The sequence below is a fragment of the Xyrauchen texanus genome, chromosome 35, assembly GCF_025860055.1.
Source record: "Xyrauchen texanus isolate HMW12.3.18 chromosome 35, RBS_HiC_50CHRs, whole genome shotgun sequence".
Lineage (NCBI taxonomy): Eukaryota > Metazoa > Chordata > Actinopteri > Cypriniformes > Catostomidae > Xyrauchen > Xyrauchen texanus.
In genome coordinates this window covers 38,240,482-38,262,695 of record NC_068310.1, presented here as the reverse complement: position 1 = coordinate 38,262,695, position 22,214 = coordinate 38,240,482, and the positions used below count along the sequence as shown (strand labels likewise).

Here is a 22,214-nt window from a genome sequence, read left to right as displayed (position 1 = left end):
TGCATGAAAAATCATGTTTTTATTCTGGATTATTTACCCAAACAAGCTCACAGACAAGTAAACAATGGCTCATTTTAACCCTTTGTGCATCATCACATGCATAGTTGTTTTAGTGGATGAAATTCCCACAGACAAACACATACATATAATAAACAGAAGTTTTTATTGTCATGTTTTTCCTTAAAACTTCCCCAAACATGCATATAACATAGACAATGACATGTCGAAACTTACAGCAGACTAGAGCCCAAACACGACATAATATGATCAGTAGAGCTTGAAATATTCTTCAGAGTGTACATGGAAAGATGATGGACAAAAGGGCGCTCAACACACATTGTGTGTGTGTGTGTGTGTGTGTGTTTGTGTGTGTGTGTGGTCACATGTCCGAGGACTTTGTGTGTGCAAACACATATCCACATATTGTATATGCTTGTCTAAAGGATTGGGACGCTCCTGAACACTTAATATTTCTGCATTTTGTAGTTTAATCCATTCATTTCAATGGCCGGTCATTTTTGACCGGGAACACAACAAGTGCAACAAAGTGAAATAAAACCAATAAAATGTAAATAAAATGGTCCAGATTGTGTGTGTGTTTTCAGATACCATATGTGAACAAAGTCAAGGAATTTTATTCCAATTGGATTAAGTAAAGAAAAAAAAAAATTAAAAAAAAATAAAAATAGTCATCCAGGTAAAAATAACACCATAACACAACATAAATGTTAAAGAAAACAGCCTAAGGTAAGAGTTGATATAGAGTTCAAAAGGTTAATAAAGACGTTATTTAACAGAAAACATGATTTTTCTGTCTCTTTTCAAACGCTTTATATTCCGCGCAAGATACTGTCTCTTTAAGAACTCAAAACCAATAACATCTAAACAACTGTGAGCTCATTAACATATGACCGCCCACATTTAAATATCAACGTATATTCAATATTAAGTAGATTGACCTGCCTTGGTAAACAATAACATGAACTATGCCAGTTCGCAGAGGTTCAATCATAACAGGTCATTTACATATATGGTAGACGTCTTAAAGGTACAGTAACAAAAACAGCCTATATAATAATGACCGTATATCCAGTCTCACATGTGCACGCCCACCTGCAGTGCATGATGGATGAGTGATGTTCTCCATACTCCTCCTGACTCAGTTTGATAAAGGGCTGCTCCGCCCCTGCCCCGCCCACCTCGCAAACTCGCGCCTGAGTGGTGGATTCTGTTTGATCAGGAGGAGCCTCGGTTGGAGCATCTGGATCAGAACCATCCGCTTTCCTCTCTGAACTCTGTGAAGAACACAAACACAACATGAAAAGCATGAAAATATCAAGTGCCCCAAAATGAAAATGGAAAGTTTAAAAGTACAACAATAGACATTTAGCACACGGGACAACAACCGTTTACAGCATATTATCAAAAATGTGACGTTTTCATTAAAAACTATGTTTATTAGGGGTTCTGGGTATCTCAGCCAGTACTGACGCTGACTAGCACCCCTGGAGTCGCGAGTTTGAATCCAACTGGAGTGACTCCAGCCAGGCCTCCTTAGCAACCAAATCAGCCCGGTTGCTAGGGAGGGTAAAGTCACATGGGGTAACCTCCTCGTGGTTGCTATTAGTGGTTCTCGCTCTCAATAACTACGTTTCCATCCAAGGATTTGTTACGGAAAATGTTTTAGCGCATCAAAATAAAGTTGATGGAAACGCACATTATCGCTAAAACGTCACAAATGTCGACATACATTTTTTCCATTTAACTCAAGCGCATAAACTCTGTGTCGATACATCAAATGTCATGAAAAAATGGTTTGGAAACACTTTTATGTTGATAAAATTGGCACTAGTTCAAAAATGTAGTGTCACATGACAGAGTTTGCCCCAATCGTTAGCCTGTGTTACCATGACGACAGGATTGAAAGCAGATTTATTGTACGTGATTATGGATTGATCTTTACGGCATATAGAGCCGATCTGCAAACGGGACACTTCCAGAAGTGCAACACGAATATCTCGTGCACATTGAACAAATGGCCACTGTTTTACTTTTTCACACATTCAAAATAAAAAGGCGGCAGTCACGAATTAGCCAATAATACAAAAAACATCATTTCTGTGCACAAAGATGTTTTAAATTAAAAATAAATACACAATACTGGAGAAAATCTTCAGTGCTTTTTTTTTTTTAAACAAATGTTTAGAGTCCAATTCTATTAAATTATTGTTTAGTTTTACTTTTGAAAAAATGCCAGAAAAATCCCCTGTATTAAATAAAATAAATTACCAAACGAAAAAGGATTAAATAAAAATGTTTTTAAAAATATTACCAAAGGAAAAAAGCATTAAATTAAAAATAAATTAATTACCAAACGAAAAAAGCAATAAATGAAAAAAAAAAAAAATTACCAAACGAAAAAGGATTAAATAAAAATGTTTTTAAAAATATTACCAAACAAAAAAAGCATTAAATAAAAAATAAATTAATTACCAAACGAGAAAAGCATTAAATAAAAACTAGATGGGTACATTTCATGAAGAAAATGTGAGTGGTGCTTGCCGTGGCGAAACTCGTCAAACAGCATGCTGTAACTCGAAAAGAACAAAAATCACGGTCGTAAATAAATCAACCCGGAATTCTATACGATTTTCTGGTGCAGAAATATGTGATTTGTTACTCGGTTGCTAGGGTAAGCCCATGTGGTTGATAGGCAGTTACCGTAGTGATACTTATGAAGTGTCCTTGCCATCCTGATTGGAATAAATCAACCCAGAAGTCTCTCTGATTTTCTGGTGCAGAGATATAGTTGTAGCTAAACGGTTGCTAGGGTACTCTGTTTAGTTTCTAGGGAGTGGCTTGGCAGCTGCCAATCGTGAAACTTCAAAGGCTGCTTGTCAGTATGAGTGATATAAACCAAGTCCCATGCCTCTGTGACATTCAGAATGGAAGATATCCCTCTATGGATTTTGGTTGCTAAGGTGCTCGACAATGGTTGCTAGGGAGGGGCTAGGAAGTGTTGAGGTGATTCATGATTGGCTGTTTGCTGCCCCGAGTCAAACGAGACCACCCTTGTGTTTCTATGACACTTCTATCCGGAGATATCCCTTTGATGTCTTTCATTAGAAGTCTATGGGACTTGTTGCTAAGGTGCTTTAAATTGTTGTTAGGGCGTGGCTTGATAGCTTCACAATGATCCCGAGAGACTGATTGGTTGTCTGAGTAAAATGAGCCCACCCCTTGTCTCTACTGACACTGTGATCCAGAGCTATGTTCAATACAAAATCCCTATTTCATGGTCCAGCCCTACACCATTGTAAGTCAATGGGGGCAACTTTGGCTGCTCCTGCCCCCAGGGGTGCAACTTTTACTCCATATTGAGGCATGCTCTTACAGAGCCTGCCAGCCTCTTCAAATGTAGCAAATCACACGTTTCTGCTAAATCCTCGCTCGGACCTGTGATGCGTCAAAGTTTGTCGCAATGTTAAGTCTATGGGATTTTGCGTCGCTTTTTGCCCCTGGGGCAAATACCGTACTCGATAGCACACAAAAGTCATAGCACACGTGTCCTCAATAGGCCGTTTGATTTGATACCTCATTCGTGGGTCTACGCCAAACGGTGCTTGGGACGAGTTAGGTGGCTAACTTTTGTACGGAGATATAAAAATAAAAATAAAAATAACTAGATAGGTACATTTCCTGAAGAAAATGTGAGTGGTGCTTGCCGTGGCAAAACTCGATCAAATAGCCTGCTTGAAAAGAACAGAAATTGTGGTCATAAATAAATCAACCCAGAAGTCTGTATAATGTTCTGGTGCAGAAATATGTGATTTGTTAGTAGGTTGCTAGGGTAACCCCATGTGGTTGCTAGGCAGTTACCATAGTGATACTAATCAAGTGTCCTTGCCATCCTGATTGAAATAAGTCAAACCGAAGTCTGTATGTTTTTGTGATGCAGAGATATGTGATTTGTTACTCGGTTGCTAGGGTAAGCCCATCTGGTTGCTAGGCAGTTACCATAGTGATACTAATGAAGTCTCCTTTCCATCCTGATTGAAATAAGTCAACCCGAAGTCTCTACGTTTTCTGATGCAGAGATATGTGATTTGTTACTTCGGTTGCTAGGGTAACCCCATCTGGTTGCTAGGCAGTTACCATAGTGATACTAATCAAGTGTCCTTGCCATCCTGATTGAAATAAATCAACCCAGAAGTCTCTCTGATTTTCTGGTGCAGAGATATAGTTACTGCTAAGCGGTTGCTAGGGTACTCTGTTTAGTTGCTAGGGAGTGGCTTGGCAGCTGCCAATCATGAATCTCCAAAGGCTGCTTGTCAGTATGAATGATATAAACCAACTCCCATGCCTCTGTGACATTCAGAATGGAAGATATCCCTCTATGGATTTTGGTTGTTAAGGTGCTCGACAATGGTTGCTAGGGAGGGGCTAGGAAGTGTTGATTTGATGCATGATTGGCTGTTTGCTGTCCGAGTAAAACGAGACCACCCTTGTGTTTCTATGACACTTCTATCCGGAGATATCCCTTTGATCTGTTTCAATAGAAGTCTATGGGACTTGTTGCTAAGGTGCTCTTAATGGTTGCTAGGGCGTGGCTTGATAGCTTCACAATGATCCTGAGAGACTGATTGGTCGTCTGAGTAAAATGAGCCCACCCCTCGTCTCTATGACACTGTGATCCAGAGCTATGTTCAATACAAATCCCTATGCCTTTTCATTTCAGGGGCCGTCCTACACCATTATAAGTCAATTGGGGCATTTTTGGGCAGCTCCTGCCCCCAGGGGTGCAGCTTTTACCCCATATTGAGGTATGCTCTTACAGAGCCTGCCAGCCTCTTCAAATGTGGCAAATCACTGCGTTTCTCATGAAATCCTAAGCTTGGAGCTGTGGACGTCAAAGTTTGTCTCAATGTTAAGTCTATGGGATTTTTCGGCTGCTTTTTTGCCCCTGGGGCAAGTACCGTACCCGATCAGCTTATAAAAGTCATAGCACCGCGTGTCCTCAATAGGCCGTTCGATTTGACACCTCATTAGTGGGTCTACGCCAAGCGATATAGGGACGAGTTAGGTGCCGAAGTTTTGTTAAGAGATATAAAAATAAGAAAAATAAAAATAACTAGATGGGTACATTTCCTGAAGAAAATGTGAGTGGTGCTTGCCGTGGCAAAACTCGATCAAACAGCATGTTGTAACTGGAAAAGAAAAAAATTATGGTCATAAATAAATCAGCCCAGAAGTCTGTACGATTTTCTGGTGCAGAAATATGTGATTTTTTACTCGGTTGCTAGGGTAAGCCCATGTGGTTGCTATGCAGTTACCAAGGTAATACAATACATGGCTCCTTTCCATCCTGAGTGAAATAAGTCAACCCGAAGTCTGTAGTGTTTTCTGGTGCAGAGATATGTGATTTGTTACTCGGTTGCTAGGGTAACCCCATCTGGTTGCTAGGCAGTTACCATATTGATACTAATGAAGTGTCCTTGCCATCCTGGTTGAAATAAATCAACCCAGAAGTCTGTACTGTTTTCTGGTGCCGAGATATGTGATTTGTTTCTCGGTTGCTAGGGTAACCCCATCTGGTTGCTAGGCAGTTACCATAGTGATAGTAATCAAGTGTCCTTGCGATGCTGAGTGAAATAAATCAACCCGGAAGTCTGTACTCTTTTCTGGTGCCGAGATATGTGATTTGTTTCTGGTTGCTAGGGTAACCCCATCTGGTTGGTAGGCAGTTACCATAGTGATAGTAATCAAGTGTCCTTGCGATCCTGAGTGAAATAAATCAACCCGGAAGTCAGTACTATTTTGTGGTGCAGAGATATGTGATTTGTTACTCGGTTGCTAGGGTAACCCCATCTGGTTGCTAGGCAGTTACCATAGTGATAGTAATCAAGTGTCCTTGCGATGCTGAGTGAAATAAATCAACCCGGAAGTCTGTACTCTTTTCTGGTGCCGAGATATGTGATTTGTTTCTCGGTTGCTAGGGTAACCCCATCTGGTTGCTAGGCAGTTACCATAGTGATAGTAATCAAGTGTCCTTGCCATCCTGATTGAAATAAATCAACCCGGAAGTCTGTACTCTTTTCTGGTGCCGAGATATGTGATTTGTTTCTCGGTTGCTAGGGTAACCCCATCTGGTTGCTAGGCAGTTAACATAGTGATAGTAATCAAGTGTCCTTGCCATCCTGATTGAAATAAATCAACCCGAAGTCTGTACTCTTTTCTGGTGCCGAGATATGTGATTTGTTTCTCGGTTGCTAGAGTAACCCCATCTGGTTGCTAGGCAGTTACCATAGTGATAGTAATCAAGTGTCCTTGCCATCCTGATTGAAATAAATCAACCCGAAGTCTGTACTCTTTTCTGGTGCCGAGATATGTGATTTGTTTCTCGGTTGCTAGGGTAACCCCATCTGGTTGCTAGGCAGTTAACATAGTGATACTTATCAAGTCTCCTTGCCATCCTGATTGAAATAAGTCAACCCGGAAGTCTCTATGTTTTTGTGATGCAGAGATATGTGATTTGTTACTCGGTTGCTAGGGTAAGCCCATCTGGTTGCTAGGCAGATACCATAGTGATACTAATCAAGTGTCCTTGCCATCCTGATTGAAATAAGTCAACCCGGAAGTCTCTACGTTTTTCTGATGCAGAGATATGTGATTTGTTACTCGGTTGCTAGGGTAAGCTCATCTGGTTGCTAGGCAGTTACCATAGTGATACTAATGAAGTGTCCTTGCCATCCTGATTGAAATAAGTCAACCCGGAAGTCTCTATGTTTTTGTGATGCAGAGATATGTGATTTGTTACTTTCGGTTGCTAGGGTAAGCCCATCTGGTTGCTAGGCAGTTACCATAGTGATACTAATGAAGTGTCCTTTCCATCCTGATTGAAATAAGTCAACCCGAAGTCTCTACGTTTTTCTGATGCAGAGATATGTGATTTGTTACTTCGGTTGCTAGGGTAACCCCATCTGGTTGCTAGGCAGTTACCATAGTGATACTAATCAAGTCTCCTTGCCATCCTGATTGAAATAAATCAACCCAGAAGTCTCTCTGATTTTGTGGTGCAGAGATATAGTTACTGCTAAACGGTTGCTAGGGTACTCTGTTTAGTTGCTAGGGAGTGGCTTGGCAGCTGCCAATCATGAATCTCCAAAGGCTGCTTGTCAGTATGAATGATATAAACCAACTCCCATGCCTCTGTGACATTCAGAATGGAAGATATCCCTCTATGGATTTTGGTTGTTAAGGTGCTCGACAATGGTTGCTAGGGAGGGGCTAGGAAGTGTTGATTTGATGCATGATTGGCTGTTTGCTGTCCGAGTCAAAGCGAGACCACCCTTGTGTTTCTATGACACTTCTATCCGGAGATATCCCTTTGATATGTTTCAATAGAAGTCTATGGGACTTGTTGCTAAGGTGCTCTTAATGGTTGCTAGGGCGTGGCTTGATAGCTTCACAATGATCCTGAGAGACTGATTGGTCGTCTGAGTAAAATGAGCCCACCCCTGGTCTCTATGACACTGTGATCCAGAGCTATGTTCAATACAAATCCCTATGCCTTTTCATTTCATGGGCCGTCCTACACCATTATAAGTCAATTGGGGCATTTTTGGGCAGCTCCTGCCCCCAGGGTGCAACTTTTACCCCATATTGAGGTATGCTCTTACAGAGCCTGCCAGCCTCTTCAAATGTGGCAAATCACGCGTTTCTGTGAAATCCTAAGCCGAGCTGTGGCCGCCAAAGTTTGTCACAATGTTAAGTCTATGGGATTTTTAGGCCGCTTTTTTGCCCCTGGGGCAAATACCGTACCCGATAAGCTTATAAAAGTCATAGCACACGTGTCCTCAATAGGCCGTTCGATTTGACACCTCATTTGTGGGTCTACGTCAAGCGGTCGTGGGACGAGTTAGGTGCCAAGTTTTGTAACGGAGATAGAATAATAATAAAAAGAAGAAAAATAAAAACTAGATAGGTACATTTCCTGAAGAAAATGTGAGTGGTGCTTGCCGTGGCAAAACTTCGTGAAATAGCATGCTTGAAAAGAACAAAAATTATGGTCATAAATAAATCAACCCAGAAGTCTCTACGTTTTCTGATGCAGAGATATGTGATTTGTTACTCGGTTGTTAGGAGTAAACCCATCTGGTTGCTAGGCAGTTACCATAGTGATAGTAATGAAGTCTCCTTGCCATCCTTATTGAAATAAGTCAACCCGAAGTCTGTACTATTTTCTGGTGCAGAGATATGTGATTTGTTACTCGGTTGCTAGGGTAACCCCATGTGGTTGCTAGGCAGTTACCATAGTGATACTTATCAAGTCTCCTTGCTATCCAGAGTAAAATCAGTCAACCAGGAAGTCTCTCACGATGTTCTGATCCAGAGATATGTGATTTGTTATTTGGTTGCTAGGGTAACCCCTCCTTGTTGCTAGGAAGTTACCATAGTGATACTTATGAAGTGTCCTTGCCATCCTGAGTGAAATAAACCAACCCAGAAGTCTCTACGTTTTCTGATGCAGAGATATGTGATTTGTTAATTGGTTGCTAGGGTAACCCCATCTGGTTGCTAGGCAGTTACCATATTGATACTAATGAAGTGTCCTTGCCATCCTGGTTGAAATAAATCAACCCGAAGTCTGTACTCTTTTCTGGTGCGAGATCTGTGATTTGTTTCTCGGTTGCTAGGGTAACCCCATCTGGTTGCTAGGCAGTTACCATAGTGATAGTAATCAAGTGTCGCTTGCGATCTTGAGTGAAATAAATCAACCGGAAGTCAGTACTATTTTCTGGTGCAGAGATATGTGATTTGTTACTCGGTTGCTAGGGTAACCCCATCTGGTTGCTAGGCAGTTACCATAGTGATAGTAATCAAGTGTCCTTGCCATCCTGATTGAAATAAGTCAACCCAGAAGTATGTACGTTTTTCTGATGCAGAGATATGTGATTTGTTACTCGGTTGCTAGGGTAACCCCATGTGGTTGCTAGGCAGTTACCATATTGATACTAATGAAGTGTCCTTGCCATCCTGGTTGAAATAAATCAACCTGGAAGTCTGTACTCTTTTCTGGTGCCGAGATATGTGATGTGTTTCTCGGTTGCTAGGGTAACCCCATCTGGTTGCTAGGCAGTTACCATAGTGATAGTAATCAAGTGTCCTTGCCATCCTGAGTGAAATAAATCAACCCGAAGTCAGTACTATTTTGTGGTGCAGAGATATGTGATTTGTTACTCGGTTGCTAGGGTAACCCCATCTGGTTGCTAGGCAGTAATCATAGTGATAGTAATCAAGTGTCCTTGCCATCCTGATTGAAATAAGTCAACCCGAAGTCTCTACGTTTTCTGATGCAGAGATATGTGATTTGTTATTTGGTTGCTAGGGTAACCCCATCTGGTTGCTAGGCAGTTACCATAGTGATAGTAATCAAGTGTCCTTGCCATCCTGATTGAAATAAGTCAACCCAGAAGTATCTACGTTTTCTGATGCAGAGATATGTGATTTGTTACTCGGTTGCTAGGGTAACCCCATGTGGTTGCTAGGCAGTTACCATATTGATACTAATGAAGTGTCCTTGCCATCCTGGTTGAAATAAATCAACCTGGAAGTCTGTACTCTTTTCTGGTGCCGAGATATGTGATGTGTTTCTCGGTTGCTAGGGTAACCCCATCTGGTTGCTAGGCAGTTACCATAGTGATAGTAATCAAGTGTCCTTGCCATCCTGAGTGAAATAAATCAACCCGGAAGTCAGTACTATTTTCTGGTGCAGAGATATGTGATTTGTTACTTTCGGTTGCTAGGGTAACCCCATGTGGTTGCTAGGCAGTAATCATAGTGATAGTAATCAAGTGTCCTTGCCATCCTGATTGAAATAAGTCAACCCGGAAGTCTCTACGTTTTCTGATGCAGAGATATGTGATTTGTTACTCGGTTGCTAGGGTAACCCCATCTGGTTGCTAGGCAGTTACCATAGTGATAGTAATGAAGTGTCCTTGCCATCCTGAGTGAAATAAATCAACCGGAAGTCAGTACTATTTTCTGGTGCAGAGATATGTGATTTGTTACTCGGTTGCTAGGGTAACCCCATCTGGTTGCTAGGCAGTAATCATAGTGATAGTAATCAAGTGTCCTTGCCATCCTGATTGAAATAAGTCAACCCGAAGTCTCTACGTTTTTCTGATGCAGAGATATGTGATTTGTTACTCGGTTGCTAGGAGTAACCCCATCTGGTTGCTAGGCAGTTACCTTAGTGATACTAATGAAGTGTCCTTGCCATCCTGATTGAAATAAATCAACCCAGAAGTTTCTCTGATTTTCTGGTGCAGAGATATAGTTACTGCTAAAGGGTTGCTAGGGTACTCTGTTTAGTTGCTAGGGAGTGGCTTGGCAGCTGCCAATCATTAATCTCCAACGGCTGCTTGTCAGTATGAATGATATAAACCAACTCCCATGCCTCTGTGACATTCAGAATGGAAGATATCCTCTATGGATTTTGGTTGCTAAGGTGCTTTCGACAATGGTTGCTAGGGAGGGGCTAGGAAGTGTTGAGGTGATTCATGATTGGCTGTTTGCTGCCCGAGTGAAAGCAGAGACCACCCTTGTGTTTCTATGAAACTTCTATCCGGAGATATCCTTTGATGTCTTTCATTAGAAGTGTATGGGACTTGTTGCTAAGGTGCTCTAAATTGTTGCTAGGGCGTGGCTTGATAGATTCAAAATGATCCTGAGATACTGATTGGTCGGTCTGAGTAAAATGAGCCGCCCCATTGTCTCTATGACACTGTGATCCAGAGCTATGTTGAATACAAATCCCAATGCCATTTCATTTCATGGGCGTCCTACACCATTGTAAGTCAATTGGGGCATTTTTGGGCAGCTCCTGCCCCCAGGGTGCAACTTTTACCCCATTTTGAGGTATGCTCTTACAGAGCCTGCCAGCCTCTTCAAATGTGGCAAATCACACGTTTCTCACGAAATCCTGCTCGGAGCTGTGGCGCTCAAAGTTTGTCGCAATGTTAAGTCTATGGGATTTTTCGGCGCTTTTTTGCCCCTGGGGCAATTACAGTACCCCGATAAACATAAAAGTCATAGCACCGCGTGTCCTCAATAGGCGTTCGATTTGACACCTCATTAGGTGGGTCTCACTAAGCGGTCTTGGGACGAGTTAGGTGCCGAAGTTTTGTACGGAGATAGAATAATAAAAAGTATAAAAATAAAAATAAGTATGTGAGATTACAATAGTGATGCTTTGCAAGCACCACTAATAAGTATGTGAGATTACAATAGTGATGCTTTGCAAGCACCACTAATAAAAATAACTAGATAGGTACATTTCCTGAAGAAAATGTGAGTGGTGCTTGCCGTGGCAAAACTCGTGAAACAGCATGTTATAACTTGAAAAGAGCAAAAATTATGGTCATGAATAAATCAACCCAGAAGTCTGTATGATTTTCTGGTGCAGAAATATGTGATTTGTTACTCGGTTGCTAGGGTAAGCCCATGTGGTTGCTATGCAGTTACCAAGGTAATACAATACATGGCTCCTTTCCATCCTGAGTGAAATAAGTCAACCCGGAAGTCTGTAGTGTGTTCTGGTGCAGAGATATGTGATATGTTGCTCGGTTGCTAGGGTAACTCCATCTGGTTGCTAGGCACTTACCATAGTGATACTAATCAAGTGTCCTGGCCATCCTGATTAAAATAAATCAACCCGAAGTCTCTATGTTTTTGTGATGCAGAGATATGTGATTTTTACTTTCGGTTGCTAGGGTAACCCCATCTGGTTGCTAGGCAGATACCATAGTGATACTAATCAAGTGTCCTTGCCATCCTTATTGAAATAAGTCAACCCGAAGTCTCTACGTTTCTCTGATGCAGAGATATGTGATTTGTTACTGGGTTGCTAGGGTAAGCCCATCTGGTTGCTAGGCAGTTACCATAGTGATACTAATGAAGTCTCCTTGCCATCCTGATTGAAATAAGTCAACCCGAAGTCTCTATGTTTTTGTGATGCAGAGATATGTGATTTTTACTCGGTTGCTAGGGTAACCCCATCTGGTTGCTAGGCAGATACCATAGTGATACTAATCAAGTGTCCTTGCCATCCTTATTGAAATAAGTCAACCCGAAGTCTCTACGTTTTTCTGATGCAGAGATATGTGATTTGTTACTCGGTTGCTAGGGTAAGCCCATCTGGTTGCTAGGCAGTTACCATAGTGATTCTAATGAAGTCTCCTTGCCATCCTGATTGAAGTAAGTCAACCCGGAAGTCTCTATGTTTTTGTGATGCAGAGATATGTGATTTGTTACTCGGTTGCTAGGGTAAGCCCATCTGGTTGCTAGGCAGTTACCATAGTGATACTAATGAAGTGTCCTTGCCATCCTGATTGAAATAAGTCAACCCCGAAGTCACTACGCTTTTCTGATGCAGAGATATGTGATTTGTTACTCGGTTGCTAGGGTAACCCCATCTGGTTGCTAGGCAGTTAACATAGTGATACTTATCAAGTCTCCTTGCCATCCTGATTGAAATAAATCAACCCAGAAGTCTCTCTGATTTTCTGGTGCAGAGATATAGTTACTGCTAAACGGTTGCTAGGGTACTCTGTGTAGTTGCTAGGAGTGGCTGGCAGCTGCCAATCATGAATCTCCAAAGGCTGCTTGTCAGTATGAATGATATAAACCAACTCCCATGCCTCTGTGACATTCAGAATGGAAGATATCCCTCTATGGATTTTGGTTGTTAAGGTGCTCGACAATGGTTGCTAGGGAGGGGCTAGGAAGTGTTGATGTGATGCATGATTGGCTGTTTGCTGTCCCGAGTCAAACGAGACCACCCTTGTGTTTCTATGACACTTCTATCCGGAGATATCCCTTTGATCTTTTTCAATAGAAGTCTATGGGACTTGTTGCTAAGGTGCTCTTAATGGTTGCTAGGGCGTGGCTTGATAGCTTCACAATGATCCAGAGAGACTGATTGGTTGTCTGAGTAAAATGAGCCCACCCCTGCGTCTCTATGACACTGTGATCCAGAGCTATGTTCAATACAAATCCCTATGCCTTTTCATTTCATGGGCCAGTCCTACACCATTATAAGTCAATTGGGGCATTTTTGGGCAGCTCCTGCCCCCAGGGGTGCAACTTTTACCCCATATTGAGGTATGCTCTTACAGAGCCTGCCAGCCTCTTGAAATGTGGCAAATCACACGCTTTCTCTGAAATCCTCGCTTGGAGCAGTGACGCGTCAAAGTTTGTCTCAATGTTAAGTCTATGGGATTTTTTGGCCGCTTTTTTGCCCTGGGGCAAATACCGTACCCGATCAGCTTATAAAAGTCATAGCACACGTGTCCTCAATAGGCCGTTCGATTTGATACCTCATTCGGTGGGTCTACGCCAAGCGGTCGTGGGACGAGTTAGGTGTCAAGTTTTGTTAAGAGATATAAAAATAAAAACTAGATAGGTACATTTCCTGAAGAAAATGTGAGTGGTGCTTGCCGTGGCAAAACTCGATCAAACAGCATGTTGTAACTTGAAAAGAAAAAAATTATGGTCATAAATAAATCAGCCCAGAAGTCTGTACGATTTTCTGGTGCAGAAATATGTGATTTTTTACTTCGGTTGCTAGGGTAAGCCCATGTGGTTGCTATGCAGTTACCAAGGTAATACAATACATGGCTCCTTTCCATCCTGAGTGAAATAAGTCAACCCGGAAGTCTGTAGTGTTTTCTGGTGCAGAGATATGTGATTTGTTACTCGGTTGCTAGGGTAACCCCATCTGGTTGCTAGGCAGTTACCATATTGATAGTAATGAAGTGTCCTTGCCATCCTGGTTGAAATAAATCAACCCGAAGTCTGTACTCTTTTCTGGTGCCGAGATATGTGATTTGTTTCTCGGTTGCTAGGGTAACCCCATCTGGTTGCTAGGCAGTTACCATAGTGATAGTAATCAAGTGTCCTTGCGATCCTGAGTGAAATAAATCAACCCGAAGTCTGTACTCTTTTCTGGTGCCGAGATATGTGATTTGTTTCTCGGTTGCTAGGGTAACCCCATCTGGTTGCTAGGCAGTTACCATAGTGATAGTAATCAAGTGTCCTTACGATCCTGAGTGAAATAAATCAACCCGGAAGTCAGTACTATTTTCTGGTGCAGAGATATGTGATTTGTTACTCGGTTGCTAGGGTAACCCCATCTGGTTGCTAGGCAGTTACCATAGTGATAGTAATCAAGTGTCCTTGCCATCCTGATTGAAATAAGTCAACCCAGAAGTATCTACGTTTTTCTGATGCAGAGATATGTGATTTGTTACTCGGTTGCTAGGGTAACCCCATGTGGTTGCTAGGCAGTTACCATATTGATACTAATGAAGTGTCCTTGCCATCCTGGTTGAAATAAATCAACCTGGAAGTCTGTACTCTTTTCTGGTGCCGAGATATGTGATTTGTTTCTCGGTTGCTAGGGTAACCCCATCTGGTTGCTAGGCAGTTACCATAGTGATAGTAATGAAGTGTCCTTGCCATCCTGAGTGAAATAAATCAACCCGGAAGTCAGTACTATTTTCTGGTGCAGAGATATGTGATTTGTTACTCGGTTGCTAGGGTAACCCCATCTGGTTGCTAGGCAGTAATCATAGTGATACTAATCAAGTGTCCTTGCCATCCTGATTGAAATAAGTCAACCCGAAGTCTCTACGCTTTTCTGATGCAGAGATATGTGATTTGTTACTCGGTTGCTAGGGTAAGCTCATGTGGTTGCTAGGCAGTTACCATAGTGATACTAATGAAGTGTCCTTGCCATCCTGATTGAAATAAGTCAACCCGGAAGTCTCTACGTTTTTCTGATGCAGAGATATGTGATTTGTTACTCGGTTGCTAGGGTAACCCCATCTGGTTGCTAGGCAGTTAACATAGTGATACTTATCAAGTCTCCTTGCCATCCTGATTGAAATAAGTCAACCCGAAGTCTCTATGTTTTTGTGATGCAGAGATATGTGATTTGTTACTCGGTTGCTAGGGTAAGCCCATCTGGTTGCTAGGCAGTTACCATAGTGATACTAATGAAGTGTCCTTGCCATCCTGATTGAAATAAGTCAACCCGGAAGTCTCTACGTTTTCTGATGCAGAGATATGTGATTTGTTACTCGGTTGCTAGGGTAACCCCATCTGGTTGCTAGGCAGTTAACATAGTGATACTTATCAAGTCTCCTTGCCATCCTGATTGAAATAAATCAACCCAGAAGTCTCTCTGATTTTCTGGTGCAGAGATATAGTTACTGCTAAACGGTTGCTAGGGTACTCTGTGTAGTTGCTAGGAGTGGCTTGGCAGCTGCCAATCATGAATCTCCAAAGGCTGCTTGTCAGTATGAATGATATAAACCAACTCCCATGCCTCTGTGACATTCAGAATGGAAGATATCCCTCTATGGATTTTGGTTGTTAAGGTGCTCGACAATGGTTGCTAGGGAGGGGCTAGGAAGTGTTGAAGTGATGCATGATTGGCTGTTTGCTGTCCCGAGTCAAACGAGACCACCCTTGTGTTTCTATGACACTTCTATCCGGAGATATCCCTTTGATCTTTTTCAATAGAAGTCTATGGGACTTGTTGCTAAGGTGCTCTTAATGGTTGCTAGGGCGTGGCTTGATAGCTTCACAATGATCCAGAGAGACTGATTGGTTGTCTGAGTAAAATGAGCCCACCCCTCGTCTCTATGACACTGTGATCCAGAGCTATGTTCAATACAAATCCCTATGCCTTTTCATTTCATGGGCCAGTCCTACACCATTATAAGTCAATTGGGGCATTTTTGGGCAGCTCCTGCCCCCAGGGGTGCAACTTTTACCCCATATTGAGGTATGCTCTTACAGAGCCTGCCAGCCTCTTCAAATGTGGCAAATCACACGTTTCTACGAAATCCTCGCTTGGAGCTGTGACGCGTCAAAGTTTGTCTCAATGTTAAGTCTATGGGATTTTTCGGCCGCTTTTTTGCCCCTGGGGCAAATACCGTACTCCGATACGCTTATAAAAGTCATAGCACATGTGTCCTCAATAGGCCGTTCGATTTGACACCTCATTCGTGGGTCTCATGCCAAACGGTGCGGGACGAGTTAGGTGCCGAAGTTTTGTTAAGAGATATAAAAATAAAAATAAAAATAAAATTAAAAAGTATAATAATAAGTATGTGAGATTACAATAGTGATGCTTTGCAAGCACCACTAATAATAAGTATGTGAGATTACAATAGTGATGCTTTACAAGCACCACTAATAATTAATTACCAAACGAAAAAACATATATTATTTAGACCTAGACCTTTTCTTTACACACACTTAAATGAGCGTTACCGTGTCCTGTATATGAATAAAGTCGTCCGAATGACGTTCTCAGAATGTTCTAGACTTTTCTCAAGACTTTAAACTATCAGAACTATTTGTCCAATTCCGAGTTCACTTTCAGAAAACCAGCGTTTGAACATTTTAAAACATTTAAATACTTTTTACCTTGGATCACATTTACTGCTTCTTCAGAAAATATAAATGACATTATAAAGCTATAAATTATAAATTTGAGATGATGATCAAGTTCAGTTGGTGGTTAACTGCGGGACATGATGCTGTTGTCATGGCGATGCTTTAGATTAGATGAAGGATGAGATGCCCATCAGAAGGTCAAACGTTCCTTTTTGATTGCATTTATTTGTTAATTAAAATGACAGTAATCTGACTAATTTCCATTAATTGTCTCAATAATCGAATATTCGAAGGTGAATTAGCGATAAACGCACATTTCTGAATGGAAACGGCTTCAGGGCAGATTTCTGTTGCGATAAACCAAATCTTATGTGACAAAGTGTTTTTTAGGCATGACGTCATCACGCACACCATTATTATTTTAGCTTTTCTCTATCACCTTCCATCACAATATGCAGATCTGAAATGTAGGTGGCGCTCTCAGCACCATAGACATCCAGTCAATTTCAGAATTGCATGCATGTTTCCAATTGTTTCAGCAAATATCTCGGCCTCTGAATGGACTAGAAGCTCAGTCTTGGTGTGGTTAGAAAGCTGAGATCCTTTGCTTTCCAGTGATATACACTCACCTAAAGGATTATTAGGAACACATACTAATACTGTGTTTGACCCCCTTTCGCCTTCAGAACTGCCTTAATTCTACGTGGCATTGATTCAACAAGGTGCTGAAAGCATTCTTTAGAAATGTTGGCCCATATTGATAGGATAGCATCTTGCAGTTGATGGAGATTTGTGGGATGCACATCCAGGGCACGAAGCTCCCGTTCCACCACATCCCAAAGATGCTCTATTGGGTTGAGATCTGGTGACTGTGGGGGCCATTTTAGTACAGTGAACTCATTGTCATGTTCAAGAAACCAATTTGAAATGATTCGAGCTTTGTGACATGGTGCATTATCCTGCTGGAAGTAGCCATCAGAGGATGGGTACATGGTGGCCATAAAGGGATGGACATGGTCAGAAACAATGCTCAGGTAGGCCGTGGCATTTAAACGATGCCCAATTGGCACTAAGGGGCCTAAAGTGTGCCAAGAAAACATCCCCACACCATTACACCACCACCACCAGCCTGCACAGTGGTAACAAGGCATGATGGATCCACGTTCTCATTCTGTTTACATCAAATTCTGACTCTACCATCTGAATGTCTCAACAGAAATCGAGACTCATCAGACCAGGCAACATTTTTCCAGTCTTCAACTGTCCAATTTTGGTGAGCTCTTGCAAATTGTAGCCTCTTTTTCCTATTTGTAGTGGAGATGAGTGGTACACGGTGGGGTCTTCTGCTGTTGTAGCCCATCCGCCTCAAGGTTGTGCGTGTTGTGGCTTCACAAATGCTTTGCTGCATACCTCGGTTGTAACGAGTGGTTATTTCAGGCAAAGTTGCTCTTCTATCAGCTTGAATCAGTCGGCCCATTCTCCTCTGACCTCTAGCATCAACAAGGCATTTTAGCCCACAGGACTGCCGCATACTGGATGTTTTTCCTTTTCACACCATTCTTTGTAAACCCTAGAAATGGTTGTGCGTGAAAATCCCAGTAACTGAGCAGATTGTGAAATACTCAGACCGCCCGTCTGGCACCAACAACCATGCCACGCTCAAAATTGCTTAAATCACCTTTCTTTCCCATTCTGACATTCAGTTTGGAGTTCAGGAGATTGTCTTGACCAGGACCACACCCCTAAATGCATTGAAGCAACTGCCATGTGATTGGTTGATTAGATAATTGCATTAATGAGAAATTGAACAGGCGTTCCTAATAATCCTTTAGGTGAGTGTATAATGTCTTATCATCAATAGCTGATAACATACTTTGCAGATGATTTGTGTATCATGCGTTTTCTGATGGACTGCAATTTTGTTCCGGACACCTAAGACAAAACGTTGCATTTTTTACCCAAACAAGCTCACAGACAAATAAACAATGGCTCATTTTAAAGAAAACAACCTAAGGTAAGAGATGATATAGAGTTTGTGGCTATTTGGGGCTTACAGAAGCAGTGATCCGATCAGACATCAGAAATGTTAATTTTTTTACATGATATAGGTCATATTTCACTTGGTTATTCTTTTGATAATCATTTGAACTGTGGTGTTAAGACAACAAAATAATCTATACAGTCACATTCCTGAGAACGAGAGCTTTCATTTGATATATGACATGTCTATTTAAGTGCTATGTGAAAACGCTTCGCTAATAAGCATGATTACACATCACCTCTAGGAGGCTTCATTCACGACGTGATGTTTTCAAGGCTTTATTTTGTTATTTTATGTAACATAAATGCAAAAATGATGGTAGTCTTTGAAAAGTACAGATTCTAAGCTTTTAAATGGTACCACATATGAGTGACTTATGCATCCGGTGACTTTTAGAATTGAAGTGTAAATGTTTTCACTCGCCTCGCCCCGCCTTAAGAGGTTACACACAGAGCTTAACTTAGAACCGAAAGAGAGACGCAAACTCAGACCTGTTGTGTTTGGAGTCTGGACAACAGCTCTCTCTCTCTTCTCGTGGTCCTGATGTCTCCTCTGTCGGGAGTGACCTGTGGCCGACTCCACCGTCACCATGGAAACGGGCGGACATCTTGGAATCCTTCGCAACAGGCGGATCTTTAACTTTCACTGACTGAAAATCAAATCGACACGCAGGTGACACTGAAAACGCAAGTCTGGTAGAAAAGAGAAAAGCAACGCTTGAGGACACTCTTTGGACGTACCTGACCGGAGGGGTCCTTCCTGCCCAGGGTGGCCTGTGTGGGCGAGGACTGGGGCATTTTAGCAGGTGCCCGTCTGCCCTGAGGGAGGAACGTGGAGAAGAAGTTTCTGGTGGGCGTCGTCACGTTTACGTTGCGCTGGCTGGACACGAGATCTCTGCGAGAAAACAGATGAAACGATGTTTCATGCCTTCCCAAATCAAATCTCCAGATTGTGTAATGAACCGTATTGCAGTGATGTACAACAACAGAAATGACTCGCGCATTTCAAATCAAGACTATTTTGAGAAACATTTCAAGTTTAATTTTATTCACTAATATCAGTGTGAAGTTTCAGTCACATTATGAGTTCAGAAATGTAAACATCTATACTATACACAAAGGTTCAATAAAAACTCCCTGCTTTAAACAAATGGATCGTTCGCTCTTAAAGTCTCCTCACAGCTCAGTGTCGCCGAGCGGTCCATGTGCTGGACGTCGCGGGGAGCTTGTGATGGACCATCTCCTCGTCTTTCTTCAGCCAGCGATTCTCCTTGCAGAGCGTAACAACTACAGAACGGACACAGATGACGACGTGTAACAAAAATAATACAAATAAAATGACATACTTCATCTTTAAGACACAGTTTGTACATGTCAAGTTGATTTGATTTATTTCTTTCACTACTGTTAAGCGACTCTAATGCAGTCGAGACTGAATTATGATCGTAATAATTCAATGGCGTTTCATGATCAGATTCTCACCATCTGTCGGAGCTGTTCGTTCTCCTCTTGAACACACATGATTCTCTGAACTTCAGCATCAAAGCTCAACAGCACGGGCTGAGGTGAAGCTGTTAAAGATCTTTATAACACAAGAACATTCATCAGCCTGAACTGCCCCTCTGACTCCTGAGATCTGACTCCTGTTCCATATTTTATTCTGTTCTATTTCCTTCTATTCTATCATATTCTACTGTATTATATATTTTATTCAATTCTATCCTATTGTATTATATTCTGTTCTATTTTTATTCTAATCTATTCTATTCTATTTCTTTTCCATTTTATTCTATCATATTCTACTGTATTATATTATATTTAAATGTATTCTATTTTGTTCTATTTCATTTTCCTTCTATCCTATTTTATTTTAATGTATTATATCCTATTTTATTCTATTCTGTTCTATTTTTATTCTAATCTATTCTATTTCTTTTTCCTTCTATTCTATTTTATTCTATCATATTCTACTGTATTATATTATATTTATTCTATTCTCTTCTATTTGTATTCTAATCTATTCTATTCTGTTCTATTTTATCATATTCTACTGTATTATATTATATTTATTCTATTCTCTTCTATTTGTATTCTAATCTATTCTATTCTGTTCTATTTTATCATATTCTACTGTATTATATTATATTTCAATCAATTCTATCCTATTGTATTATATTCTGTTCAATTTGTATTATAATCTATTCTATTCTGTTCTATTTCCTTCTATTCTATCATATTCTACTGTATTATATTCTATTCTTTTCTATTTTTATTCTAATCTATTCTGATCTATATTTTAATCTATTCTATATTCAATCCTATTCTATTTTTTCTATTCTATTGTATTATATTTTATTCAGCTCTGTTCAATCCTATTTTGTTCTATTCTGCTATATTTGTATTCTAATCTATTCTATTCTATTTCTTTCTATTCTATTTTATACTATCATATTCTACAGTATTATATAAACTTTTATTTAAATGTAATCTATTTTGTTTTATTTCATTTTCCTTCTATCCTATTTTATTTTTTATATTCTATTATATTTTTTTATATTTTATTCAATTATGTTCTATCCTGTTTTATTTTATTCTGTTCTATTTTTATTCAAATGTATTCTATTTTGTTCTATTTCATTTTCCTTCTATCCTATTTTATTTTATTCCATCATATCCTATTTTGTTTAATTATGTTTTATTCTATTCAGTTCGATTTTATTTTACCCTATTTGGTTCTATTCCATTTTTTTATATTATATCCTATTTTATTCTATCATATTCTATTTTGTTCTATTCTATTGTATTATATTATATTTTACTCAACTCTGTTCTATCCTATTTTATTCTATTAAATCCTATTTTGTTCTATTATTTTTTATTCTATTCCATTTTATTCTATTCAGGTCCATTTTTATTCTAATCTATTATTTTTGTTATATTTATTTTTCCTTCTATTCTAATTTGTTCATTATATTTTATTTTGTTCTATTCTATTCTACCCTATTTGGTTTTAATCCATTTTATCCTATTCTATTTGAATATATTAAGTTCTATTTTTTAATCTATTCTATCCTATTCTATTTTTCAATTCTATTGTATTACATTTTATTCATTTAAATTCTGTTCTATCCTATTTTATTTAATTCTTTTCAATTTTTATTCTAATCTATTTTATTTTCTTCTATTTCTTTTTCCTTCTATTGTATTTTATCATATTGTATTTTGTTCTATTTTATTATATTTTATTCAATTCTGCTCAATTCTATTTTTTTCTATTCTATTCTTCAAATTCCTAAATATTGAGTGTTCTTTCTAAGTAACTACTGAGTGTGAACTACAAAGAACTTTTTGAGTTTCAGAATCACCTTCTGTATCTACACCTTTAGTCTTCCATCCCATAATAGAAAAGCGGTTACAGAAAGCATGTACGGTTGCTGGGCAACAGCAGTGTTTGGATATGCATGCACTGGAAGAGCACACTGAGGAAGTTGTGTAGAGACACGAGGAAGGTGTCGGCCCACTGACGGGAGAAGTACGGAGAGAAGATGGGATTCTGCTCCGGCACGGGAACAAACGGCAGCGCGAACCAATCACGCCACTCCGTCTGACCCTGAAGCTCCAGAGCCTGTTTCTGGAAAAACTCCTGCGTCTTCTCCGGATTCTTCATCTGAACACGAGACACAAGAGAGATGACACGTGTGTCG

At 40.3% G+C, this 22,214-nt stretch overlaps 1 protein-coding gene across 1 annotated transcript in view; it reads right to left on the bottom strand.

The window, feature by feature from the left end:
- wdr91 (WD repeat domain 91) overlaps positions 1–22,214 on the bottom strand; it is a 30,487-nt gene that overhangs the window by 5,730 nt on the left and 2,543 nt on the right. Inside the window, 8 exon segments of the mRNA XM_052105367.1 lie at positions 1,114–1,295; positions 18,570–18,618; positions 19,003–19,160; positions 19,252–19,405; positions 19,691–19,708; positions 19,710–19,822; positions 19,996–20,076; positions 21,971–22,177. Coding sequence (XP_051961327.1) covers positions 1,114–1,295; positions 18,570–18,618; positions 19,003–19,160; positions 19,252–19,405; positions 19,691–19,708; positions 19,710–19,822; positions 19,996–20,076; positions 21,971–22,177 — 962 coding nt within the window.